This window comes from Parus major, chromosome 1, assembly GCF_001522545.3.
Source record: "Parus major isolate Abel chromosome 1, Parus_major1.1, whole genome shotgun sequence".
NCBI classification, from domain to species: domain Eukaryota; kingdom Metazoa; phylum Chordata; class Aves; order Passeriformes; family Paridae; genus Parus; species Parus major.
In genome coordinates, this window is record NC_031768.1 from 113668251 (window position 1) to 113692446 (window position 24196).

A 24196-nucleotide genomic window follows, 5' to 3' on the forward strand; every position below is an offset into this window, starting at 1 on the left:
CCCAAACCTTCAGAGGGAGGAAGAACACCCCCTGCTTTTCATTAAGTCCTTTTAGGAAAAGCAAGACAGGGATGTTGCCCTCATACCTGGGGGAAACTGAGGCACAAACAAAGCAGGGTCGAGTTCCTGATGGCAGGGAAGAGCTTGCACAAGGGAAAAGCCCCACAGAAATGGATTTCAGTCCTCAGCAGGGCAGCATCAGGACCACCACAGCCAGGACAGTGCTCTGTTTGTCCTTCCTCTGGTTCAGAGGAGGCTCCTGTGCCCTGCCAAAGAAAGTGGGATTGTTAATAAGGCTTCCTCCTATTTACCTCTGGATGTTTCTAATTAGCCAGGTTGTGATAGTTCTGGGAGACGAGGGATCCTGTCCCCAGCAGCAAGGAGGGGGCTGGAGGTGACACCACCAGTGATCAGGGGCCTTTTCCTGAGGGACAGGGGCTGGGGACACCCAGGGGGTCAGGTCAAAGTCCCTAGAATGAGCAGAGCTGTGTGTTTTCCCCAAGCGTGGCTTTGGGCAGCCCCTCAGGAAGCTGGCACAGCACTGCCCAGGCAGATGGGGAAGGATGTGTTTCCACTAATCTGCCCCAATCTGGATTATTTTTCCAAATAAACCTCTGTTCCCAGCTGTTTTAAACAAGTTTTTGGTATGTTGGGGTCAGGTGGGATTCTGGGGATGAGGGAAAAGCTGGCAGGGGTGGAGGAGATGGAGGGGATAACATCTGCTGGGTGTTATCCTGCTGAGCCACCAGGCTTCCATCGTCTGCACAGAGGGAGGGACCAAACGGCTCCGAGGTGGTTTTGGCAGTGCATCAACCAAATCCTGAGGCTGGAATCATCCTGCAGAGCCTCAGGCCTTCACTGAAGTTTCCTCCTGCCAAAAGCCAGAGCCAGTGGAAAATAATTTATCTTGAGGGCCTAGTGTCCCCCCACCTCATCTCCCATCCAAAGCAGAGCTGGGATCCTCTGCAGCTCCTGCCAGGATAAAGCAGCCCAGAAAAGGCCTCTGGTGCTGGCTGTCCAGGATGATACACATCAGCCAGTTTGGGGATCTCTCAGGGAGCCAGGATCAATCCAGGGCAGATCAGTGCAGGCCCCTGATCCTGCCTGAGGACAGGCACAGGCAGAGCTGCTCCATCCTCCCAGCACGTTCCCCAGCCAACCTGACATTTACAAATCCCTATTTTTAGATGATCTTCATCACTTCTAATTGTTCAGGCTCCTCAGCCTCAGAGATGCTGCTCTGCAGGGACAGGATGGGTCCCTGAGCCCATGTCTCTCTGGCCCTGTGCCTCAGTTTCCCTGATGGCAAACTGCAGTTGAGGGTCTCCCCGTGACTCCAGGGACCAGGTTTTGGGGGCTGTTGGTCCTGCTCCCCCCCAAGGCCCTCAGATGGGATTTTGGGTGCTCCAGCACACTCCATGGAAGCAGCCAGCCCTCATCCCTTCACAGCACCAGCCCACAGGGCACCAGCCACATCCTCCCACGGCAAGAAGCAGCCAAGCAGGATGAATCCAAGAGGGACTGGCTCCGGAGATGCCTCAGGAGCCTGCGGAAAGCCAAGCCCAGGGGACAGCCCATGCGGGCTGGGCTTGGCACATTGGTAATTAATTTAGTTACTAAATTAACATTTAAATTGACAAGACCTGAATGTGAAGGCAGGCACTGCTGCCTGCCAGGACTCATCAGCTTCCAGCGACCCTGGCTGCTCCCAGCCCGCTGTCCCCAGGTCCTGGTGCTCTGCCAGCACCTCGGAGGGGCTCGGAGTCCCCAGGAGCTGCTCTGGTTCCCCACACTGCGGGACCAGCCCCATCATGCTATTCTGGAAATGTCTGTGCTCAGCAGGGACCAGGCCAGCAGATGCCAAGCCTGGGCTTCACCCTCTCCCTGCTGAAGTGTTTCCCAACCCCGGACGGCCAGGGGGACACACTGGGAGCCCTGGGGCTCCATCCCTCTGCACGGGCTGGTGGCGACAGCCAGTGCTGGATCCTGGAATTGCAGTGTCCCCACTACAATCCTTGCCCTGCTGTGCCCAGGGTGACCCCACTGCTCCCCCCTCACCCAGCCCAAACAAACCTGACCCTCTCCCCACCCTTATCCTGTTTCCCCACCACTGGGAAGGCTGAGGCTCCCCCTGGAAAGCACCATCTGTTGCAATGGGCCTGCAGAGGATGGGTTGGAATTCCAAGGGAGTTGCGGTGAGCTGGGAGGAGGAGAGTGCTCAGGCACAGCAGCCTTGGCAGATAAAACAGCAGTGGGTACACAGGAGCCCTCGGGATGGAGCCTGCAGCCATCACTGAAGGGACACTCCAGGCCCCAGCCCCCCATCAGCCCCAGGGACATCCTCCACGATGATCAGGGGAGAGCTCAGCGCCATCAAAAGGAGCAGCTCTGGGCAGTCTCTTGATTCCAGACCTTATCCAAGCAGCACACTGATACTCCTCCAAGCCCATCTGGGCCTCTGGGGCAGAGGTGTTTGGCTAAAGAAGACAAAGAAACCTGGATTGAGACTACGAAGGGAATATTTTATTACAACACTTCATTCAGCTAAATCCACATAGCAGTACACAGAAACTCTTCAGGAAAGTGCAAATTCTCACTCTGAATTTGTAATACGCCCTACTTTTACAGAACAGGCATTGGGTGAGCAGGAGCACAGATCCAGAACTCCCCAAGATTCCAGGCAAGGAGAACCATGCGACTTGAGACACTTCAATCACCTTGTACAAAGTCATTCTTGAGCGGAGGGAATCGAGCTGGACTGTAACCACCCCCCAAGTGTCACCATGCAAGGAGCCCCCCTTGGCTGGGCAGAGGACAGAGAGGAGGAGGGAAGACAAAACAAAGTGCTAACAGTATCAACTTTAAAACCAGAGACCATCCAGGTGCTTCCTAAAGCAGCACACACATCCCACCCTGCCCAAGTGACAGGACCCATCGTTCCTCTCCTGGCTTCCACTGTGGTGTCACACAAATGCATTTCCTGCAGGGAAATGGGAGCTGGAATAACCTCAGGAGCCTGGCAGGGAGGGCACATGCCGTGCTACTTGAGCACAGCTGAACCAGGGAGAAGCAGCACCAGGGATGCCAACATGCAGCTAAAACCAAGCACCAGAGCTTGGGAGCAGTGAGGCAGGTCAGGGAGCCCAGGCAACAGCTCACCCCCAGCCAGCTGAAGCCCCAGAGGGTTTGCCCTCCTCACCCCACAGACAACACAGGTGTCATCTCCCTCCTCAGAAGGAAGGGCTGGATATTTGAAATGAGGGAAATGAGCAGAGCTCCTCAGGTGAGATCCCAGTTCTCCTGCAGCCCAAGGCAACCCCAGCTCCACGGATTCACACCCTGCTGGAGACGCAAGGGAAGCGGAGCTGGCTCAGCAGCCCAGCACAAAGTGGAGGCCACGCTGCTCCTCTGGGCCACAACTGCAGCCCAGCTCTCCCTGTTACACACATTCCCTCCTCCTCTGCCACACCAGAGTCTGCAGTTCCCTCATACACCCTCAGAGGACCTGGAAGAGAGACATGGACAGCACTTGCAAATATTTAATCCACACCCTGCAGGCTCTATCACAACCTCAGTAAGAAACCCAACTACAAGCTCTGCCTCACAGACATTCAGCCTTGCCTGGCAAAGCCCTGAACTTGGAAAGCTCCTGTCCCAGGCCCACAGAAACTCCACCACAGAGATTAAACCTGTCACAGCCAAGGGACAAACCCAAGCCCTCTGGATTTCATCCAACACTAAACACAACACACTGGCTGCATGACCACAGCTTTAGCCCCTGTCCAGCCTTTGAAAAGGTGTTTTACCTGGAAGCACCTTGGAAACAACATCCACAGCATCCTTTGATCTGTGATCTGCTTTCTACTCAAGTTAGAAAAGCCTTTGTTCTTATCTGAGAAGTGGGAAAGAACAGCTGACAACTCAAGGGAGGTTGTGCACAAACTAAGTGAACTCTAACACAATGCATAACCAAGTTATGGGGCAAGGGAACAAGAATTCCAGTCCTTCACAGTAACAGAAGTAAGGGGAAGTAAGGGATGTGAGATCAGAGGGAGGAGATAAAGGAGTTCCACAAATGGAACAGTATAAATATATCAAACAGCTCCAATACAGTAGGAAAACAACAGTAGCAGCAGTTTCAAAACAGCAAATAGTTATTATACCCTGAAAGTACATTCAACACGTTGTGCCTGCTGCTGTCCTCCCAAAAGCATCCCTACAGCTACAGCTCACTGTCAAACCTATCCACAGGAAAATGCCAGAGACACAACACCCCACAGCTGGGTTTTCTTCTTTAATTAAAGATAGTCAGACTGTGAACAGTTACCAGCTTCTAACAAAGCTTGTTTGAAAACTTCTTCTCCATTTCTAGCACTTGCCTACTGACACTACACAGATCTCTGGGAAGCTGCAGATTCCTGCTCTTTGTAGGAGCACAAGCACCACTCACAAGACGTGACTGCTACAGTAGCACCCAGCTGGGCTCATCACACACACACACACTATGCTTTTTACAGTGCTTGTTCAAAATCATGCCCCAAGTCACTTGTTCTCTTTGCTGCTTGGAGAACAAAATCCTCAACACCTCAGAGTTAATATGCTGCCAATGGAAGGCATGGCAAGAGCTCCTTCAAGTTCAGTGCTGTGGGGATCTAGATCTGCACCCTTTTTAGATCCAGAGCTGGAGCAGCAGTCAGAAATGCCTTCCCAGCCCTACCCAGAACAGACAACAACAAAAGTATCCTCTGAGTGTAACTGGGTTTACCTGTTTTGCCCACCATGTCAGTCAAATGTACAATCAAGGTAAAAAAACCCAAGCTTTTGGCATTAGATACATTTCACTCAATGGCAGAACAATTTGGAGACACTTTCTCTTAAAATAAAAAAATAAATAAATAGCAGTGACAGGTCAGAATTTGTGCAACACAGACCTTCTCTAGTACATGTACATTCATAGACACTGAAATACTTCTCCATGGATATAGTGCAAAGCTGCTGGCAGCAGGAAACCCCCAAACCTCAGGGCTCTCTGAAGCCATGGAAAGGCAACACACACAAACCTACCCTGTGCCATCCTATGGCATCCAGCTGCAAGGGCATCATCAGAGGGAGGATGAATTTGGAGAGGCAGCAATAGTGGCAAAACAACAGCTTGAGCTCTAGAGCACCTTGGGGTCTTCTCCCATCATCTTCAACACAGATAAAACCCAGCACTGAGTTGCTGCTACTTCTCTTTAGACAGCAGGGAGCTTCCAGAACCAGCTCTCCTGAGGCCAAACACGGCCTTTATTGCCCAAAATATAACCACAAGGACAACTCGAGTATTGGTTTGGGTGGTTTTGGTTATTTGGGTTTTTTTTGAAAATGTGATTAGCAATCTCACTTGCTACTTGAACAAAGTGAGAAAACAAATGAGAGAAGTTGTTAAAAAATTACCCTTAAAGATAAAGAATAAAAGAATTTGCAACATGCTATTCTAACAGAAAACACCCAACAGGACATGACCAAAAATATTTTTAAATTTTAGTAATTGTGTCCATCTCTCATCTCCACTTTCTTCCTTGGGTTTTCTTTTTTTTTAAAACACAGGCAATATAAATCCAGGCCAGCAAAATCCAAAGAGTCACTGACCAGCAATTTCATTCAAAGTAATGAATACAGAAAACCAAGACCCTTCAGAGATGTGGGACAAAAAGTAGCTACAGAGCCTATGGTAGTCAGAAGGGGCAATTTTACTATGGAATGACCAAATTCATGCTCTTTGGAAGCCTTGGAAAGGCACCAGGCAATTCCAATCCCGAGCTGCAGCTGTTGCCACTATTGTTTCACTGCCAATTCTTTTAAGACACACACAGGAAAGCTACAAAGCCCAAGAACACCTTCACCAACAAAAGAATTCTTAAGTAGCTGAGAAATGTCAACAATTTGCCTAAACAAGAAATGCTGAGCTCTGATTCAATGCTTTTGGAAGTGCAGACCGGTATGGAAGGTCTCAGAGCTGAGGGGAAGAAGCAGCCTTTGTTGTCAGTTTGGAGTGATTACGCCTTTAAAACTTTAAAAACCTTTTCACACACAAAAAAGAGGTGTTTCAGGTACCTGAACTGAGTTTAAGACAAAATCTAGCAGCTAAGCTCAGCTGCCTCAAAGGTACTAGGGCAGTTCATTTGCATTGGTGTGGTTAATTAAACTTTTGGTCAAAAGGACTGAAAACTGGAACAATAAATTCTACCCTTTCCTCTGACCTCCTCTCCTGTCCCAATTTGGTGAAAAGCCTGACAAAAGAATGCTTCTTCTTTACAGAAAAAGAATGCAGCTGTTAAAAATACACACACACACACAAAGATGAGACTGGTTCTGCTCCGGGGTCCTTTGTTCCGTGGGTTTCTCCTGGGAGCTCTATGCAGAGCGCCAGGTCAGCCCGTTCTTGCTAGGCTCCAGGAAATTCTCAATCAAAGCCTCAATCAGCTTCTGGAGCTCTTCTTCCAGCAGGCTTCTGTCACTGCAGGAAAGAACAGGGCCATGTCAGAGGTCTGGGAAACGCCCAAACATAAATAAATGAACAGCAACACCTGATGGGGATGGACTGGCTCTGCTGTGTTTCCTACCCCACCAGGAGCAGAGACTCCAAACTGCCTGCTTTAACAAGCTCCTTTTCAGCAGGGATTATCATGGAATCACAGAACGGTTTTGGGTTGGAAGGAACTTTTAAAGATGGTGCCCAGAGCCCTCTAGTGGCCTTTTTCTTCAATTAAATTAATTTCAATTAATACTGCAATAATCAGGTGGTGAAGCCCTGGCACAGGTTGCCCAGAGCACCTATGGCTGCCCCAACCCTGGGAATGTCCAAGGCCAGGTTGGAGCAACCTGGGAGAGTGAAAGGTGTCCCTGCCCACGGCAGAGGGGTGGAATAAGACTCTCTTTAAGGTCCCTTCCAACACAAACCATTCCATGATTCCATAACAGAAGAGGTTTCTGTGGTATAAACACACCCTGGATTTACACCCCTCCTTTTAAACTAGCAGCAGCTCAACCCAGGTGAACAACATCTAGCTCCTCTCCAGCAGCTCAGAGTAACACAGCAGATTCCCAAAGGCAATGGGAGCCCACATGCCTGCAAACACTCACCAGCAGCAGCACAACCTCAGAAGAGAAAGAAAGGCCTGGGTGTGGCACTCAGCGCCCTGGTCCGGTTTGACAAGGCAAGGGTTGGTCACCGGTTGGGCTCTGTGAGCTCAGAGAGCTCTCCTAGCCTAAACTCCATGCTTTTGTCACCCCATCACTATTTAACTGGAAGTGGGAGCTGTGTTTGTTAAGGAAGCCACGGTAGCAGATGCTGAGAGCTCCATGCCTGGCGTGTCCCCGCTGCGGGCACTGACCTGTGCCCGGGCAGCGCGCACATCTCGGCGTAGTACTTGATCTTGGGCTCGGTGCCGCTCGTGCGCAGCGTGGCCACGCAGCCGTTCTGGAAGGTGAACGTGATCATCTGGCTGCTCTTGCTCACTGGCAGCACCTACGAAACACCAGCAGCCCCTTACTGCCACTGCAGGAGCTGCAGGCTCAGCGAGTCAATAGAGGTCATCAGCTGTTGTGTCAGAATAGCCACGGCACTCCACACTGCCTCTCCCCCCCTGCATTTCCCTTCCAGCTCCTGCAGGCCCTCCCCTGCAAACACACTCTAACTCACCGACTTCTTGTTCAGCTGGCTGCTGTCGTAGCCAGTGGTGACGTCCCGGACGTGCAAGATGTTGTAAACCCCACAGCACTTGGGGTAAGACTGAGGGCCATCGAAGTTCCGGAGCCTCTCAAATATACTTTTGATTGTGGGGGGATCATAGCACAGGAAATAGGAAGTCTTGGATATGTGATATCCATACCTACAAGCAGATTAATGTTCTCAGTTGTAGGATTCAGAGGGTTTTGGCACATTTGGTATCCGAGAGATCTCAGTACGAGGCTTAATTCTGACAAACACCATCCTTGTGTTAATCCTGGGATTGCATCCATCGCCATTCCTTCCACCTCTGCTGTTACAGATGCCTTCTGGCAGTGGGAAGCCATTCCTTGTGTCCTGTCCCAAACCCCTCTCTAGCACTCCTGGAGCCCCCTGTGATTTATCTGCACTAGTGATGGGCTGTAAGCCATCCTACATCAAAAAACCCCACAACGCTTTACCATGAGAAAACATCTGAGGGACACGTTTACTTATATATATTTAAAGAAATATTCCTTAGATTATTCCCAGCTCTGAAACAGTGAACCAGAATATTCTAATGAAAAGCACCACTCACGTTTCATAAATGTCAAGCAGTTTCTGTGCCAGGGTCAGGCTCTGGCCCTGCAGGTAAGTTGCCATTTCAGCAGTGACCACAGCTGCACTCACTCCATCCTTATCCAGCACTGATGTGCCACACATGAAGCCTAGGCAGAAAAAAGGGATTGTGGACAAATAACCTGATAGATTATTACACTGATTTACTCGACTAAAGTTTTAACCTTTGATCCTACAAAGGAAAATTGGCTGGTACATGGAAGCTGCTTTATTGCTGTATATGCAGGAGAAATCTAATTAACTTGGGGGTTATAGGGCTGGAAAGATAAGCACAACACCAGAACCAGCAAGTCAGATACAATTTATTATGAGAGCTGCCAAGTCAATTTGATGAGAGCAAAATATCAATGCTATTAACTACTAGGATAAAAATAAAGTACTTTCTCTGTGTTTGATTTCATAACTGAGATCAGTCCTTCCTATTCACATTCCCCCCTCAGTTCTCAACAGTTTAAAGGGATATCAGCACTCATACCAATAGACTCCTCAAATGCAAAGAGAACTTCTTTTCCATCATCCAGGAGATTTTTTACTCTGCTTCCAATCCATTTAAAACCAGGGAGTGTTTCCTAAAACAGAGGGGAAAGAAGGAGTGCTTAAAATGCATATTTCCAATTTAGTTTAAATTCACAGAAAAAAAAGTATAGCCACCATTGCCTTCAATTCAAACTAAGAAAAACAAAAAAAAGCCCCCACACACAGACCAACCAAAGAGAAAATATAACAATGTATTTTAAATTTTAGGGTCAATGGGAAAGACTGCTGCAGAGTCAAAACACTAAAGCTTAAGGATGTTCTTCTGATTTTTTTGAAGTGATTTCCTTAAATTTAAATCTGATTAATTGATAAGCAGAAGAGGGACAATAAAGAAGCATCAGACGAGTCCTATCTTTAGTCCGGATGATGAATCCAAGGCAAAGAGCCACTGGAAAGCATTTTCCTAGTGGATACTCAACTAGGACATGAGGATCAAACCAAGGAAAAAGTGTGTCAGGGACTGTGATGCTCTGAGATCACATCAGATCATCTGTGCCTCTCATCAGATGAGACACAGTTATTCAGGAGGAAATGCTACAGAAATATAAAAGCAACACTTTCAGGTGCTGGGAGGGGAGAGCACTGTTCTGGGGGTTTTTTACATAAATCATGCAAAAGGAGTCAAAAGCTTAGAAACAGCTTTTCTTTGAGAGAAGGAAGTTACAAGTAAAAAGGAAGGGGAGCTTTTAGAGAAGGCCAAGAGCTTCTGCAAATTCCTAGCTTCTTTTTCTTTCAGTCAAGTATGTCCTTTTCCATTAACAAAACAAACAGTAGAGAGAGAACCAATCCACTACAAGGAACTGATGTTCTCCCTGATTGAACTTATCTGGCCAGTCACTCAAAATGGTTTTCAGAGTTGCTTTCAATTTTAAATTCCTCATTGTTTGGCAAAATATTTATTCCTATTGCACATGTATTTAATTAAGAGACGGATAAACAACGTCCCTTTGGACATTTGTATGCTGTGCTATGATTTTGGGCACTCACCTCTCTCTTCTGGCTAGCATCTAACAGAAACCAGATTTAATTTGGATGCAGGAACTAAACTGTCAGTCTGGGGGGAGCACCCCCAGTTTCTTTTTTAGGAAGTTCTTAAAGCTGCAATAAAGATCTGAACACAAGAGCTCCTCTGCCTGTCCCCACCTGAAGTAAACCCAAACTCAAAATGTGCTGGCACGGGGCACCTGAAGGGCCTTTGTGTAACCTCCAAGCGCTCATTACAAACCCATCAACACTCCAGTGACCACAGCAGGCTGCACAAACCTCCCTTCTCTCACACTGAAGAATTTCTCTCTAGGGAGATAACCACAGCTAAGGTATTGCTGTTATCTGGAACCAGGTGTTAATTTGTGTCCCTGTTACTGAGCTTTGTCCAGGCTGATCTCCCAGTCTGAGAACACTGAGGAGATTGAAATTGGGCTTGTCTGGGTGAAAGAACATTCTCTTCGAGTTGGAATCCCTCACAACTCCCAGCCAGAAGCCTGGAAGGCCCCTGCCTGCTTTCCATTCCGTGAGGTCAGGCAGGGGTTCAGATGGAGACACAGCACATCACCCGCACTCACCTCAAAGTGAAATCCCTCTTTAAGTGCAATTGCCCTCAAAATCTTGGAGGAGACTGTGGTTGCCAGCATGTAAACATTCCTTACATCAGCATCTGGGGAGCAGTTCTCCTTCCAGCGGGAAAACATCCACCAGCCAAACAAGGCTGCCAGCTCATTGCCCGTGAACACCTTCCAGCAGCCACTGCAGGGAGAGGCAAGGTGAGGGCTGGGGACAGAAGTTCTGCAGTCACTGAACACCAAAGGGGCAAGGTGAGGGCTGGGAACAGGAGTTCTACAGTCACTGAACACCAGAGAGGGCTGGGAACAGGAGTTCTGCAGTCACTGAGCACCAGAGGGGCAAGATGAGTGTTGGGGACAGTATCTCTGCAATCACTGAGCACCAGAGAGGCAAGGTGAGGGATGTGGACAGGAGTTCTGCAGTCACCGAACACCAAAGGGGCAAGGTGAGGGATGGGGACAGGAGTTCTGCAGTCACTGAACACCAAAGGGGCAAGGTGAGGGATGGGGACAGGAGTTCTGCAGTCACTGANAGGGGCAAGGTGAGGGATGGGGACAGGAGTTCTGCAGTCACTGAACACCAAAGGGGCAAGGTGAGGGATGGGGACAGGAGTTCTGCAGTCACTGAGCACCAGAGAGGGCTGGGGACAGGAGTTCTGCAGTCACTGAGCACCAGAGGGGCAAGATGAGTGTTGGGGACAGTATCTCTGCAATCACTGAGCACCAGAAAGGCAAGGTGAGTGCTGGGGACAGGAGTTCTACAGTCACTGAACACCAAAGGGGCAAGGTGAGGGATGGGGACAGGAGTTCTGCAGTCACTGAGCACCAGAGAGGCAAGGTGAGGGCTGGGAACAGGAGTTCTGCAGTCACTGAACACCAGAGAGGGCTGGGGACAGAAGTTCTGCAGTCACTGAGCACCAGAGAGGCAAGGTGAGGGCTGGGAACAGGAGTTCTACAGTCACTGAACACCAGAGAGGGCTGGGAACAGGAGTTCTGCAGTCACCGAACACCAAAGGGGCAAAGTGAGGGATGGGGACAGGAGTTCTGCAGTCACTGAGCACCAGAGGGGCAAGGTGAGTGTTTGTGACAGGATCTCTGCAATCACTGAACACCAGAGAGGCAGAGTGAGGACTGGGGACAGGAATTCTGCAGCCCCTGAGCACCAGGATATGAGCACAGCACTGACAAAGCTGCTCTAGGCAAAGGCACCGCACGGACAGGACTCCACACTTCTCACACCTCAAGATTTTACAAGCCCAGCAAGGAAAGCAGCCCCAGGGTCTCCTGGCTGGCAGCTCCAGGCCTCTGATTGCCAGCAGCCTAGAACTGATCAATACAGAGCAGTCTGTGCCATCCGCACATGGCAGCCAGGCAGGGCCTGCACAGCTTTTACTTACACAGCCATCACAACCGGGGCCTGCTAGCGGGAGAAAAATAATTTCTATTCAATATGAACAAACAGGGGAAAACAAAGGATTAAAATAAAAAATATATTAAGAAAACCAAACAAAAAAACCCACTCCACCAAAAAAAGTCCATGACAATTGCCAAAGAGGGTTTGCCTGATATAAATGAAAACACGGGAAACAAGAAGATTTCACTGTCTTTAGTAACCACTCAGTTTTCAGCTGAGCTGTACTTAGCCATTTACTATTACACCAGTAAGTACTTAATCTACCCTTTGCTGAGTGAACTGATTTTAAATGCATTTGGAGCTATAGTAAAAGACAAAACTAGAAGGAAAAATACCCATCTACCTAAGGAAAAGAGTGGATTGAAGGCCCGTGCCTGACATGTGTTTGGGGACATTCTCTGACCTTTTCTGCAGGAAGACACAAAAAAGGGTCCCAACACTTACTTTCCTTGCTGTTCTGCCACTGCCAGTCGATCTGCATCTGGATCAGTGGCCACTACTACTTTTGCATCTTCTTTCTCTGCAAGCCTCAGTGACAACTCCTGGTGGGAGAAGAAGGAGGGGGCAAAAAACCCCAAAACATGAGAGTAAATAAACCCACAGCCTTCCTACTTGCACCTAACCCCCAGTAAAAGAAAAGCCCCCCATGCATTGCCCACTGTATTAATACAGCTGAAAGCTCCCTGTTCTCTTCCTCTGTTTGCTTTTCCTCACAGAAATCTGATGAAGTAGAAGCCAAAATACCAGCACAGATTCTCCTTCTTCAGGATTTGGGCATTTGACAGTAGAGAAGTCTGGATCTGGATCTTTTTGTTCCGGTACTGGAATGGGGGGCTGAAATCCAAAGGCTTTGAAGGCCAACTGCACATAGTCATGTCCAACTCCATGGAAAGAGGTATGGACAAACTTCAAACTGCTCTGCACGTTAAGCTCCCTGAGGAGGAAACAGAACTTCAGTAAGACTTCAGTTGCTTAACAAGACTATCTTCATGAGGGAAAGCAAAATAAGCTGCAATTCCCTGGTGTACTATTCTGCTGATTTCTGCATGAATTTCAAAGGAATGAGTGAAAGTGCTTATTTTGCACTAGAAATTGCTGGGTTAAAGCTTCTTCCCCCTAGAAAATGAAGTATTTACCTTCCACTGAAACAGATCAAAGTCCCCCAAGAATAAACTGTTGATTTCTACATCAAACTCAAGCTCTTCCACCACCTTAAAATGTTATTCTAGATCTGTTTCATGTCATACATCTTCCTCCTTTTATTCTCATCTTCTGCCCCATCTAACCTTTAGACTAAATCTATTTTATGCATGTGCACCTCACTTTCACTCTGATTTTCTGCATTTTTATTCAGAACTCTCGGAGCGTATTCACTTGCACTAAATGGTTTCCACTGGGTGCTTCACAGCAGCTTAACTCCCAAAAGCAGCTGGTTTATTCTCAACCAAATGGATTAATCCTAAGGATGGTGACCCTTGAATTTAATGATACCTCAGAGAGCACAGTCAAGACTGTCTGCAGTTAGCTTTTGCACATGCAACCCACAGCTTAGTTAGAAATGTAGGTACAATATCTATGCTATTATACAATTTTTTGCTTTATACAATACCTATGATAGCAGATCTTTGTCAGATCCTCCATGTAGCTGTCACAAATTTTCTTCAGAGGATCCTGTCTGAGGGGACTGGTATCTACCAGATTTTCATTCCAGGAGCCATTCCATGGTTCAACACACTCTTCTATACATTTTATAATTTCCTTATCATGAGGAGAGGTGATCTGTGCTCCATTTTCCCAATAAACCTGGTCAAAGTTGAAGGATAACAAGACACAGTTTATTTATAAGGATTATTAACCTGATAAATTCTTTTAGCTATGGGATGCCACCTACTTTTGGCCCAAGTCATACAGAGAAGTCAGCATCTGACTGGCTTAATTCTCAAGACATTTGGAATCATTCAACACGAACCTCTGAGCTCAGGATTGTGATACATGGAGCTGACACAGCAACACAACCCGTTTTCACAAAAGCTGGTATTTAACTATCACGGCTGAAATATCAGGATGTGAAAAACCAAAACGGGGCACTCATATCTGGGAGTGCTGTGCAAATTGTAAGAAAAACACCACCTTCTCCAAGGCTGGCATTCCTTTCAAAAAAAAGGAGTACAACTTGTTTTTGAACCCCAAGCAAAACAGATAAGCAAAGTGCCAAGGTCTGTGTTTTTCCACAGCTGAGCAACTGTAATCTCTCAGCTCTCTAGAAATGCTCTCTAGAGTGGAAACACCATATCTAACCCTCAGCTATAAAAAAAGTCTTTGTTAAAGATTCAGAGGCCAGCTTTCCCACAGTCTGTTGCCAATAGCATGGCTGAGCCCACAGCGCAGACTCTGCCCAGATAATCTGCCTCTGTTTTCTCCTCAGCATCCTCTGCATTTGTCCCCTTCAGTTCAAATTGTCCAAAACCTTCAGAAGCTGCTGAAATTCACATGGGAAATTGGGAAAGATGCAACAGCTCTTGGGAAAGACTAAGAAACAAACCAGTATCCTGGCAAAAGTGAACTGCTATGTATCAGAGCTCAAACATGAAATTGCTTCTTGACAAATGAAGCACCTGGGAAATTCATGTGGTTTCTTTCCTTCCACATTGCTCCAATTAGGCAGAAACAAAGGCTGGTGAAGAACTTAACAACTTGTTCCAGGGAAGACAAGAGCAGTTCAATCACCCCCAAGAGTTCTCTCTGGGCATGGCAGGACTGCCTTTCCTCACACTGCCATCACTCACTGAGCTGCCACAGGGCTTCTAGAATGCTCAGCTAAACTTGAGAGTTTAGTTCAGGTTCTTATAAAGCTGAGGAAGAAAATGCTCAGCTAAAACATTGCACTTGCTATTGTGAATAGTTTTAAAGTGAAGCCACCCACCCCTCTTCAGTGCCCAGAAAACCAGGGAACAACACAACGCTATTATTAATTATTGTTTTATTAATCCACTCTTAAATCATTCCCATCTTCAGCACAGTCCCCTACTGTGTGCATGAATTCACCTCTAGCTTAGTTTTAAGCTTCAGCACTGACCACACAAATTACTGGAGCACTTCTTCAGCTGCTGATTTGACTCTAAGGAACATCACTACAGATTTATGCTCTAGATACACAAACTGTGTGGTCTCGTGCTCTCACCACAGACAAGTGTGCCAGGTTATAGCAGGATGAATTCTTTTACATGGCTTATCCTCCTAATAGACACAGGCAAAAAGAGCTTTTTCACCATGAGGCTGGGGAGGAGGCCCTGGCACGGGTTCCCCCCCCATCCCAGAGGGTTCTGAGGCCAGGCTGGACAGGGCTTGGAGCAACCTGGGATAGTGGAAGGTGTCCCTGCCTGGCAGGAAGTCGGACTGGATGAGTTTTAGGGCCTTTTCCAACCCAAACCGCTCTGTGGTGCCAGGACAGGCCCAGTGCAGACAGGGGATGCCGGGACCGAGGCCTCACCTTGTAGCCATTGTCCTCCTTGCGGTTGTGGGACGCTGTGATCATCACCCCAGCCACAGCCCCGAGCTGCTGCACGGCATAGGGCTGCAAAGGAACCAGAGACAGCGCTCACACCAGGCTCTGCCACACACATCACACTGCTAGGACAGCTCTGCAATAGGATCCCACAGAGGGAGCTTCTAACCCTGCACAGGTTTATCTGAAAGCTGCACGCGTGGGCACTCCGCACCGTCTCCTGCAGCCAGAGGTACAAAGTTGGTTCTAATTCTCCTCCATAAAAATCACTCTTTTTACCAATTACAAAATACAACTGTTAACTGGCTAGCTAAAGTCTATACTCAGATTACAGGAGCACTTGGAAACAGGCTGAAACAGGATGAAGGAATTCACAGAAAGGCTTGCTGAAAAACAAATTACAGGTACTTCAGGCATTCCAGTCCTCCCCTCAAACCAAGGTCCACAGAATACACAGCACACCAGAAGAGTTTATGGAACACCAGCAAGGATTTGAACCCATGCAAGGCAAAGCTGCTGTGACTAGAAGAGTCCATTTTTGAGATATTGAAAGCCAAGGCACCGAGGAATTTGGCAACATCCTTGTTACAGCAGCCTCCTTGCAGAGCCAAGTGTACCGAGCAGTCTCTGTTTATCTGTTAAATAACACAATTTAAGAAAATTGCTAGTTCTCTTGTTCAGTAAATTCAAACACTCCCTTCACTGTGTGGTGTAACAATATGGATGAGAAGGTGACTCACCACAAAGGGGGTAGGGACATAGGTGGAGAAGAAGTACACGAGTACATCTTTTGCCAGCAGGACTGCTGCAGTGAGCTTTGCAAGCCTACCAACAAGAAAAAGAAAATATTCAGTCACTGCAACTCCCCAGGGCAGCCCAACAGCCAGGTGGAATTCCTGTCACCTCCAGGCACTTGCTTCTTAAAGCACTCTACTGCTTTTTAGCCTACACTTAGAGTGGTACCCTACAAATTGCAGTCAGGGTAAGAGTTTTCAGGCTGCAGAACCTGAGCCAGCACTTGCTGCCTGGACAGTGCAAGGCATTTCAGCCCCTCACCCAAACAAAGCAGATATCCCACACAAAGATACAGAACCCACTGGCAGAACACTCATCCTTTGCTCAAGGACAGATCCAACTTCCCAGAAAGTTTGAAGTACCAGATGTCTGCAACAGCAGGCTTGGAAAAGGGCTCGGTATCCCACACAAACCTCATTTGCCAGCCCTGCTCAGACAATGTCTAGGAAGCAGATCTAGTCCTAAAATATATTTCTGCAAAGCAGCACCCCTCATTCCAGAATGTTTAGAAACAGCACCCATAGTCCTAAATCTCACTTTATAATAAACTCTCCCTTTCCAGCACCAGGGAAGCTCATTCTCTTCCAGGTAACTGATACCAAATTCCTTTTGCACTCAGGTACCCACAGCTCAGGAGATAAAGGGAAGTCTCAGAGCCAAAGCAGATGAGATATTAAATGCTGTGTGCTCACCTTGCTCCCTTGCTCTCACAGACAAGCACCAATACTGACTTCCTTCTCTCCACCACCAGCAACCCAAGTTTCACTGACTCAGAATTTCACTACAGCACCTGTCAAATGTCACCTGAAACTATCTGGAAGAGTCTGAGAGCTCAGCTTGGAGTTGAAGCTACTAAAATTCTGCTTGGTTTACACTAAATTACAGGACACAGCTGGATGACCTGCAATCCCCCTGAGCCCTGCTGCCCACACAGTGCTGGAAAAGCACTCTGTTCCCATTGGAAACACTCTTTTGGGGGAGCAAGGTTTTTGCTGCAAGGGTGCATTATCCCTGGGGCACAGGAGAAACATGTAGTCAGGAACCAAGGAGCTGCCTGGAGGTGTGAAACAGCTGCATTACCATCAAGTCTGAATTCCAGGCTTTGTGTGGCTAAAAAGGGACATCACTCTGACACTTCCCCATTTTTACAGCGTGCCTAACCCACACGAGCTGGGTTTGTAAACATGAGGAGTTGGGATAATGGGTCACACCTATCCCAAGGCATTCAGGGAAAAGGAGAGACAGCCACTGCATTCTGTCCTCTGTTATACCTAGGACTTCATCCCTGGAACATTAAATACTACAAAAGTTAAAAAAACCACGAAACTGTTAGTTACAACAATAACTACAATAATTAACTTCTCATTACCAAAATACTAATTAGCAACTGGGTTGGCTTTTTTGCACAGCATGCCATTACTACATGTGTTTGCCTCCCAGTGACAAGGGATTAAGATTGCTTAGAGAATTCAGGAACCAGTTTTCTCCCCTTTCCTTACAAAGAGTACAATTTAACATTTCTGGAAGTCTACATTTTAAGCATTCCAAGTAAAATCCCCTCAAAGTGGAAATACACCGGGTTACAGCAGGCTGCAGGTGGAATTGTTCTCCCCCAAGCAAGCTTAAATCAGGTGTGAAATACCAGAGAATGACAGTGTTCAAAGTGCCTTAATAGTTAGGGGGTTCCAGCTGGATGTTAATACTCTTGAGTTTACCTTCATATTCAAATTTATCTCCAGGCATATTAAGCCTAATGTACTTGTGAATTTAATCTGTAAATTCTCTGGTGGAGCAAGCAGAAAACTGGCACCACAAAGGATTTAGTCCCAGCCTCTCTTCATTACTATTTCAATGGACTAAGGGAGAGGAAAGAGCGTGCCCAGGTCATCACAAACAAAAAGAAAAAAGAGCTGATAGGACAGAATACATTTAAAGCCACAATTTCATTTCTAGTCTTGCAAATGTAATCAATACTCATACTTCTTACTGCTGCAGTTGCTGGTGACCTGACCTCGTGTGTCATATCCAACAACAAAGCCTCTCTGTTTAAAGTCTGAAAAGTTCCTCTCAAGATACTTGTAGATCCCCTGGAGAAAAAGAAAAAAAAAAGAGAAAAGAAGAATTAGCTGGACAGCAGCACACACAAACATTAAAGGTGATCTTTCACAAAGGATGGATAATGTCAGCAGGCAAAACACAGCTCAAACAAATCAACAACAATATTCTCAAAAGCAGCAAGCATTTTCCCCCAGTGTTCACTGAAAGAAAGTAATGAGAGCAACTGTTGTGGGAGATAAAAGCGAACAGGACAACAAAAAAACCTCAAGAAGTAAACACCCATTTTCAATCCATACTGTGTTTCATTTATTCAAATCATCTTCTCAAGACTGAATTGAGAAAAAATCCGTATTTTGGAAGCCTATCCCTTCAGGCAATATAAAATGTGTCAGCCTAGTCTTGATCTCTCTGTTCCCAGTACAAGTTAGACATTTTCAACATTGTTTCCAAAGTGTTAGTCCTAAATTTGCCTTAAAATCAGGGAATGGTTTGGGTGAGAAGACTAGCTTTTACTCCAGTTTCACCTCCCCTGCAGCCTTCACATCTGTTCATTTCTCAGCCAGAAGCTCTCTGAAGACCCACCACAGAAACAGCCCACGATGGATCAGCAGTTTCAGATAAAAAGATGGAAGCACTATTGTTAATGGAAGTTTCTAGAGCACAGAGCACTCAGATCCACACTGATCCTACAAATGCTGCCTCTCACCGAGGCACAAACTGCCTCTAGATGGGAGTGGGGGTGTTCTGTACCAGAATTAAACAGATTTCCCCCCAAACCTGGATTTAGTGCAATCCTTCAGGATGTTTTTATCTGGAAAGTCAGCCTGACTCCAACCCTGGAATTCAAGACCCATTTTCTTACATGACTTTGGCCCTTTAGAATCACAGATTGTTCAGGCTGGAGATCAAGTCCAAGCAGGCACTCGAAGGATGCACTCCAAAGCATGACGTGGTGGATGCTGGCACCTCTCTGGAGAGCCCTCTCAGCTGCAGACACTGAGGGATTTGCACAGAGAGGGATGTATTTATGGTTAAAATAAATATAACTCTTTGAATGGTGGCAGGCCTGGAGGCTGTGCCATGGCAGGATCACCTGCTGAAGTCACCTTCACGCTGAGCCCAAAACACACAAAATCTTCACCCTGCCCTGACAGCCTGCCAAGAACTTTCATTCTCAGCTGCAAAGAGAGAGGAACTGGAAAAACTCTTCAAGTCAACTTGAACAACCTGAATAACACCTAAAGACATGAACAGCAGATTCCTTAGCAGATCCCATATTTAGGCTAAGATTCTGTATGAAGAAAAACAGGAATGTCTTTCCTTTCTGCTATGGAGCAGTTTGCTTAAAATTAATCCCTTAAGCTCAGCCACAGACTCCACAGCTGAAGTTAGCTCAGTCCTACAGGACTTGCTTGCTATCCAAACATCTTTATGAAAGCTGCAGGAAATAAATCAATAAATGGCAGTGAGGAAGTGAATGCAGAGCCTCTGTACCATCTAAACCTTCTACCTGAGCTCCCACCAATCTTCTTCCAGGTGCCACAGGGGCAGTTGGGAATTCCAGCACCTATGAGGTTAACTCCTCTCTTGAAAAAGTTTCTCAATTTAAAGAATTTCTACTTCCCTTTAACAAGACTCAGGTTTTGATAGTGTCCCTAATTGCTACTGCTAGCCAATTTCTGCCACTGTTATAAATGAGGCCCAGGTGCATTGCATGGTGATAATTAATGGCTCATTAGCAGGTGTCAGCACACAGCTGTATAATCCCCTCAGACCTAAGCCAAAATTCTCTTCAGGTGACTCAAGTATCACAATTTCCTCTCCCACTGTGTGGTTCAGGTGATTTCCTCATGCAAAATCCATGGAACAGAACAAGTCTACATCTACAGCACGTCCAGTCCCCTAGGCTCAAGTTCAAAAGAGAAGTGAGGGAACAGTGATGGTATCAAGAATAAGACTGAAAGATTTGTGGTTGATGAAATCCAGAGAGGTAGGACCAGCTTTATGAAATCCAGCATTTAAATTTTTCATCTTTTACCTTTACCTTTGCTTTTTAGCAGCGGGAAACTCCTTGATGCAAAGGTGGCTTGGTTTTGTCACTGTGAAGATCAGTGACAGCTTGCTTTCCCACTAATAAAAGCACCTGGGTATGTATCAAAGTAGGACAAAAGCCAAGGAATCGGGGCTTTAAATGGAATTATGTACCTGCAATTTTCAGCAGAGTCCACAGCAACTGCTAAATATTCTGTGCCTTTTGGGATCTGACATAATAGCAATATAATCAAATCAAATGAAGATCAAATGGAAAAAAGCCAGAGCAAATGAAGGACACAGAACACATGGAGCCTCACTGCAGCTTATTTGAACTGAAGGAAGTGTTGGTTACACTCAGGTCTGCATTTATTCCTGTCCCAGAGAGCAAGGGCTGCCCATGCTCAGACCAGGCTCAGCAGAACCATTCCTGCCCTCAGCTTCTGAAACAAGAGTGCTCAAACAAAGATTAAACCTGCTGCAGGTTCCTTCAGAAACAAGTTCCAATCCACCTCCCAGAGGCTGCTTTTCCCGACCTGATCCACAGCTTTAATAAACAACTAAAAATAGCAGCCATGCAGAGGGAGCAGATGCACACACCCCCGGTTTGCAACTCTCAAAAACCAGCAATGCCCATCAAACTGAGCTTGCCAGCACATTCCCTGCCCAGCAAAAAGCATTCCCCTTTCTGCCAGGAACGTGGCTGAGCCAGCAGACCCCACGCTCACTCACGCTCTGCCAGCCTGACCCACAGAGGGAGCAGGCAGTGGCCAGCACTTCCAAAGCAGCAGGGAAATGACTCCCAGAAACCTCCTCTGCTGCCAAGAAAAGAGAGCTCGCCTTCAAAGAAGCTCAGCTTTGAAGGCTTTTCCACCACTGGCAACAAACCACTGATTTTTAAACCCCCTTTTCTCACTCTGCTCCCACTGCATCCACAGAGTCCACCCAGACCTGTTGATGCCACTTCAGCATTTCTGGCAGAGGAGGCTGGAACAAGAAGGGCAGGAGTGAAGGAAGGATCATTCTAGGACGTGTCCAGTTTACAGGTGAGACACCTAAAGGAAGCTTTTTGTTAGAAGCTACTGCAGAGCAAAACTCTGAGAGAGAAGGCTGGGTTTCAAACCAACACTTCAACACAAAACCTCTGTAAACAGCATTGGAATTTGGCCTCTCCACAAGAGTGTGGGCTCCAGTTGTACAACTCAGACAACAGAATGTAACACAGATTAGGAGAGTCCCAGCTGTTCCAAGTTTTAAGCACATCCCTCCATCCTAGGCCAACAGAAAGCATTATTTCAGTCACATGTCCTGAGGGAGGTCAGCCTGCAAAGAGAAACTAGCTAAAAAGTTTAAGTGCACAGTATTGAATGAGAGGTTTTACCAGCCCTTGCTAAACCACTCAATAAAACACCTTTGATCATATGGCTGAAGCTCCATTTCTACAAAAAGTATCTGTCAGAATAGGTAAGATTCAGTAGTTTTGTCATAACAAACATTTTATTAATTGTCTAAGGGTTCCAAATGTATCAGCTCATTCTATTTTCAATAGTGAAGGCTAGAGGTGGGCACAAATAAACTGTTTGAGTATATGCATATGTATACTCAGTCCATATATGCTGGTAAAAACAGAAGAAAAGGCTTGTTTGGCTGGGGCTTCGCTTTTCGGTTTGGGTTATTTTTGTTGTGTTGTTTTTGACAAATACTACAAGTTCTTATGGCAGCTCATGACTTCCAACTCCAGGGCTGTGTAACAGACCAACCACTGGCCAAATTCCAAAGCTCTCCGAGCCACTTCATTCCCTCTGAGCCTTCCACCCCGCTGCTGAGCGGCTGCTGCAGCCCAGCTCTGGGATTTCAGAGGGATTCCAGCTGATGCCACCCTCTCCCCGTGGGCAGAGCCTGTCCCAGAGCCGTGCCCAGCTCACCTGAGTGGACTGGATGACTGTGAGGTCATTGATGTAGCAGAAGCCCGCTCCCATGGCCGAGCGCAGGCCGGCCGTGCCGAAGGTCAGCCGGCAGCACAGGCGGTCCCGCAGCTCTTTGTGCTTCCCATTCTGCAGCAGGTTCTCAATCTGCTCCTTCGTCTTCTGGTTCTGCAAAGGAAGATCAAGGCCTTTGTTCAGTGCTTGGAATCAGGAGCTGAACTGTACATGCTCAGCAGTTGTAAGTAATTCCTAAAGCAAACTCCTCCTATCCTATAAAGCGTGTGTGCACCAGCCTGCACCCTAACTCATTTCTCTCCCATTCCTCCCACGTTATCCTTATCAACAAAAGATTCAGGAGCTTTTGCTGCCACTGATATGGTGATGTGATTGTCTGGTCATTCAGACACCTTCCTCCCCCTCAAGCATAGGCTTTGGAAGGGGTTTTTGCAAGGCAGATCACACAATTCAATTCCCCATCTTTGAAGGATGGGCAAAAATCCAAACTTCAAAGCAGCATTTCCTTCCTCCCCACCCACAGGAAACAGGCCCAGTAAAACTGTGGCAATCACAGGAGGGCCTGGGTTGGAAGGCACCTTGGAGATCGTTCCATTCCACCCCCTTGCACTGGAGCAGGTTCCTAAGCCCCCTCCAGCAGTGGACAGGGTGTTTTGAGGCTGGATTCTTACCCAGACTGATCCCCCTGTCCAGCCAGGATTTTCCTAAACCCACACCACCGTCACAGGTGAGAACCTGCAAGCGCACAAACCGGACCTTGCACATCTCTGCTGCTTGTTCCTCCTAGTTATCCAACTAATACCAAATTTAATTGGTCACCAGGAAACTGCTGACACCCAGTTTGGACAAGGCACTTCCCACACAGCAGAGGAGGAGTAAGAGTCAGTGGAAAAACGAGCGACTGCAGAGGTGTAAAACACAGCTCTGGTGGCACAAGTGCTTCTCTAAAGTGGTGCTGCTTCAAGCAGGGTCACAAGGAAGGGTTAAAAAAGGCAGATGGAATATGCAGATCAGGGGTGAAGCACCCCTGACATTTAAAACAGAGGTCAGCCAGCTCCAGCAGCACTGGGAAACGCGCTCCACACAGACAGGGGGAGGCTCTTCAGGAGGACTGGCAAAATTCTGGGAAAAGCACAGAGATACAAACCATGCACATTCACTGGGGAAAAAAAAAAAAAATCAATGAAACACATTGGAAAATCTGAAATTACTCCTGCAGCTTGATAACAGACCCTGAACACCAGACATGTGAATTTCAAATAACTTTTTATTTCTGTGTGCTCTAAAATAAAAGGCAAGCCATTATTGTCCAGGCTCCTGGATGGCCTGGCAACCAAAGCAAGACATTGCACACCACGCAGCTAAACACAGGCCTAAAAAGAAACCAAAACAATGGGGCACAATAGATATTAAACTGCAAAAGTGAAAGCTTCTCTTTCAGCTGTTCATAGGCATCCAACCAGAAAACAAATGACTGCTGTGAAAAGAGTCTAAGGCAAGAGTATTGAAAAGCTCATTTCACACTATCATAGTGCGTGGCTTTGCTTGAAAATACAGTTATTAAATTACACAACATCCTCCACATCTTTTTAGGACACACTGCATTGCTTCCCTGCAAAAAAAAAATAGAAATTACACATTCTATAGTTTATAGAGCTTTGCAAAACTGAGGCAATACTCAGGCAATAGCACAAACACTTCTTTAAAAAATAGATTAACAAGCATTTTTGACTGATGCTACTTAATTAATTTCCTAAGGAATAAAAATGAGTTGGCCAAAACAGCACCCAAGTAACTTTAATTTGCTCAGGTCACACTCACTTAAGCTGAAGCTGCAGAAAATAAAGGAGAAAAAAGTTACAAGTGAAAATCATCAAGCTTTCCACAGATGACCTGAAACTCCTGGGTCAACAGAAAGAAGGAAGACTAAAGGAGTGGGTATAAATTCAGATGTGCTGATGATCTGTCTCAAACTCTGGGTTCTAATGCTATTGAATAGATAAACCTGACCCCAGCCTCCCTTTTCCC

The 24196-nt window shown here is 46.9% G+C and overlaps 1 protein-coding gene and 1 long non-coding RNA gene across 3 annotated transcripts in view; both read right to left on the minus strand.

The window, feature by feature from the left end:
* Nucleotides 1–2501: 2501 nt before the first annotated feature.
* Nucleotides 2502–24196, minus strand: part of PGM2L1 (phosphoglucomutase 2 like 1) — a 28485-nt gene continuing 6790 nt past the window's right edge. For both annotated transcript variants that reach the window (XM_015649422.3, XM_015649509.2), the window contains exons 2-14: nt 22154–22321; nt 18120–18226; nt 16085–16169; nt 15330–15413; nt 13449–13642; nt 12584–12773; nt 12284–12381; nt 10429–10609; nt 8805–8898; nt 8289–8418; nt 7685–7874; nt 7377–7510; nt 2502–6499 (exon numbers count right to left, since the gene is read on the minus strand). In XM_015649422.3, the coding sequence (XP_015504908.1) occupies nt 6397–6499; nt 7377–7510; nt 7685–7874; nt 8289–8418; nt 8805–8898; nt 10429–10609; nt 12284–12381; nt 12584–12773; nt 13449–13642; nt 15330–15413; nt 16085–16169; nt 18120–18226; nt 22154–22321 (1758 nt within the window). In that variant the 3' untranslated portion in view covers nt 2502–6396. The remainder of the gene's footprint in view (nt 6500–7376; nt 7511–7684; nt 7875–8288; nt 8419–8804; nt 8899–10428; nt 10610–12283; nt 12382–12583; nt 12774–13448; nt 13643–15329; nt 15414–16084; nt 16170–18119; nt 18227–22153; nt 22322–24196) is intronic.
* LOC117245324 overlaps nt 23418–24196 on the minus strand; it is a 2774-nt gene continuing 1995 nt past the window's right edge. Inside the window, exon 2 of the long non-coding RNA XR_004499926.1 lies at nt 23418–23780. This is a non-coding gene — a long non-coding RNA (uncharacterized LOC117245324). The remainder of the gene's footprint in view (nt 23781–24196) is intronic.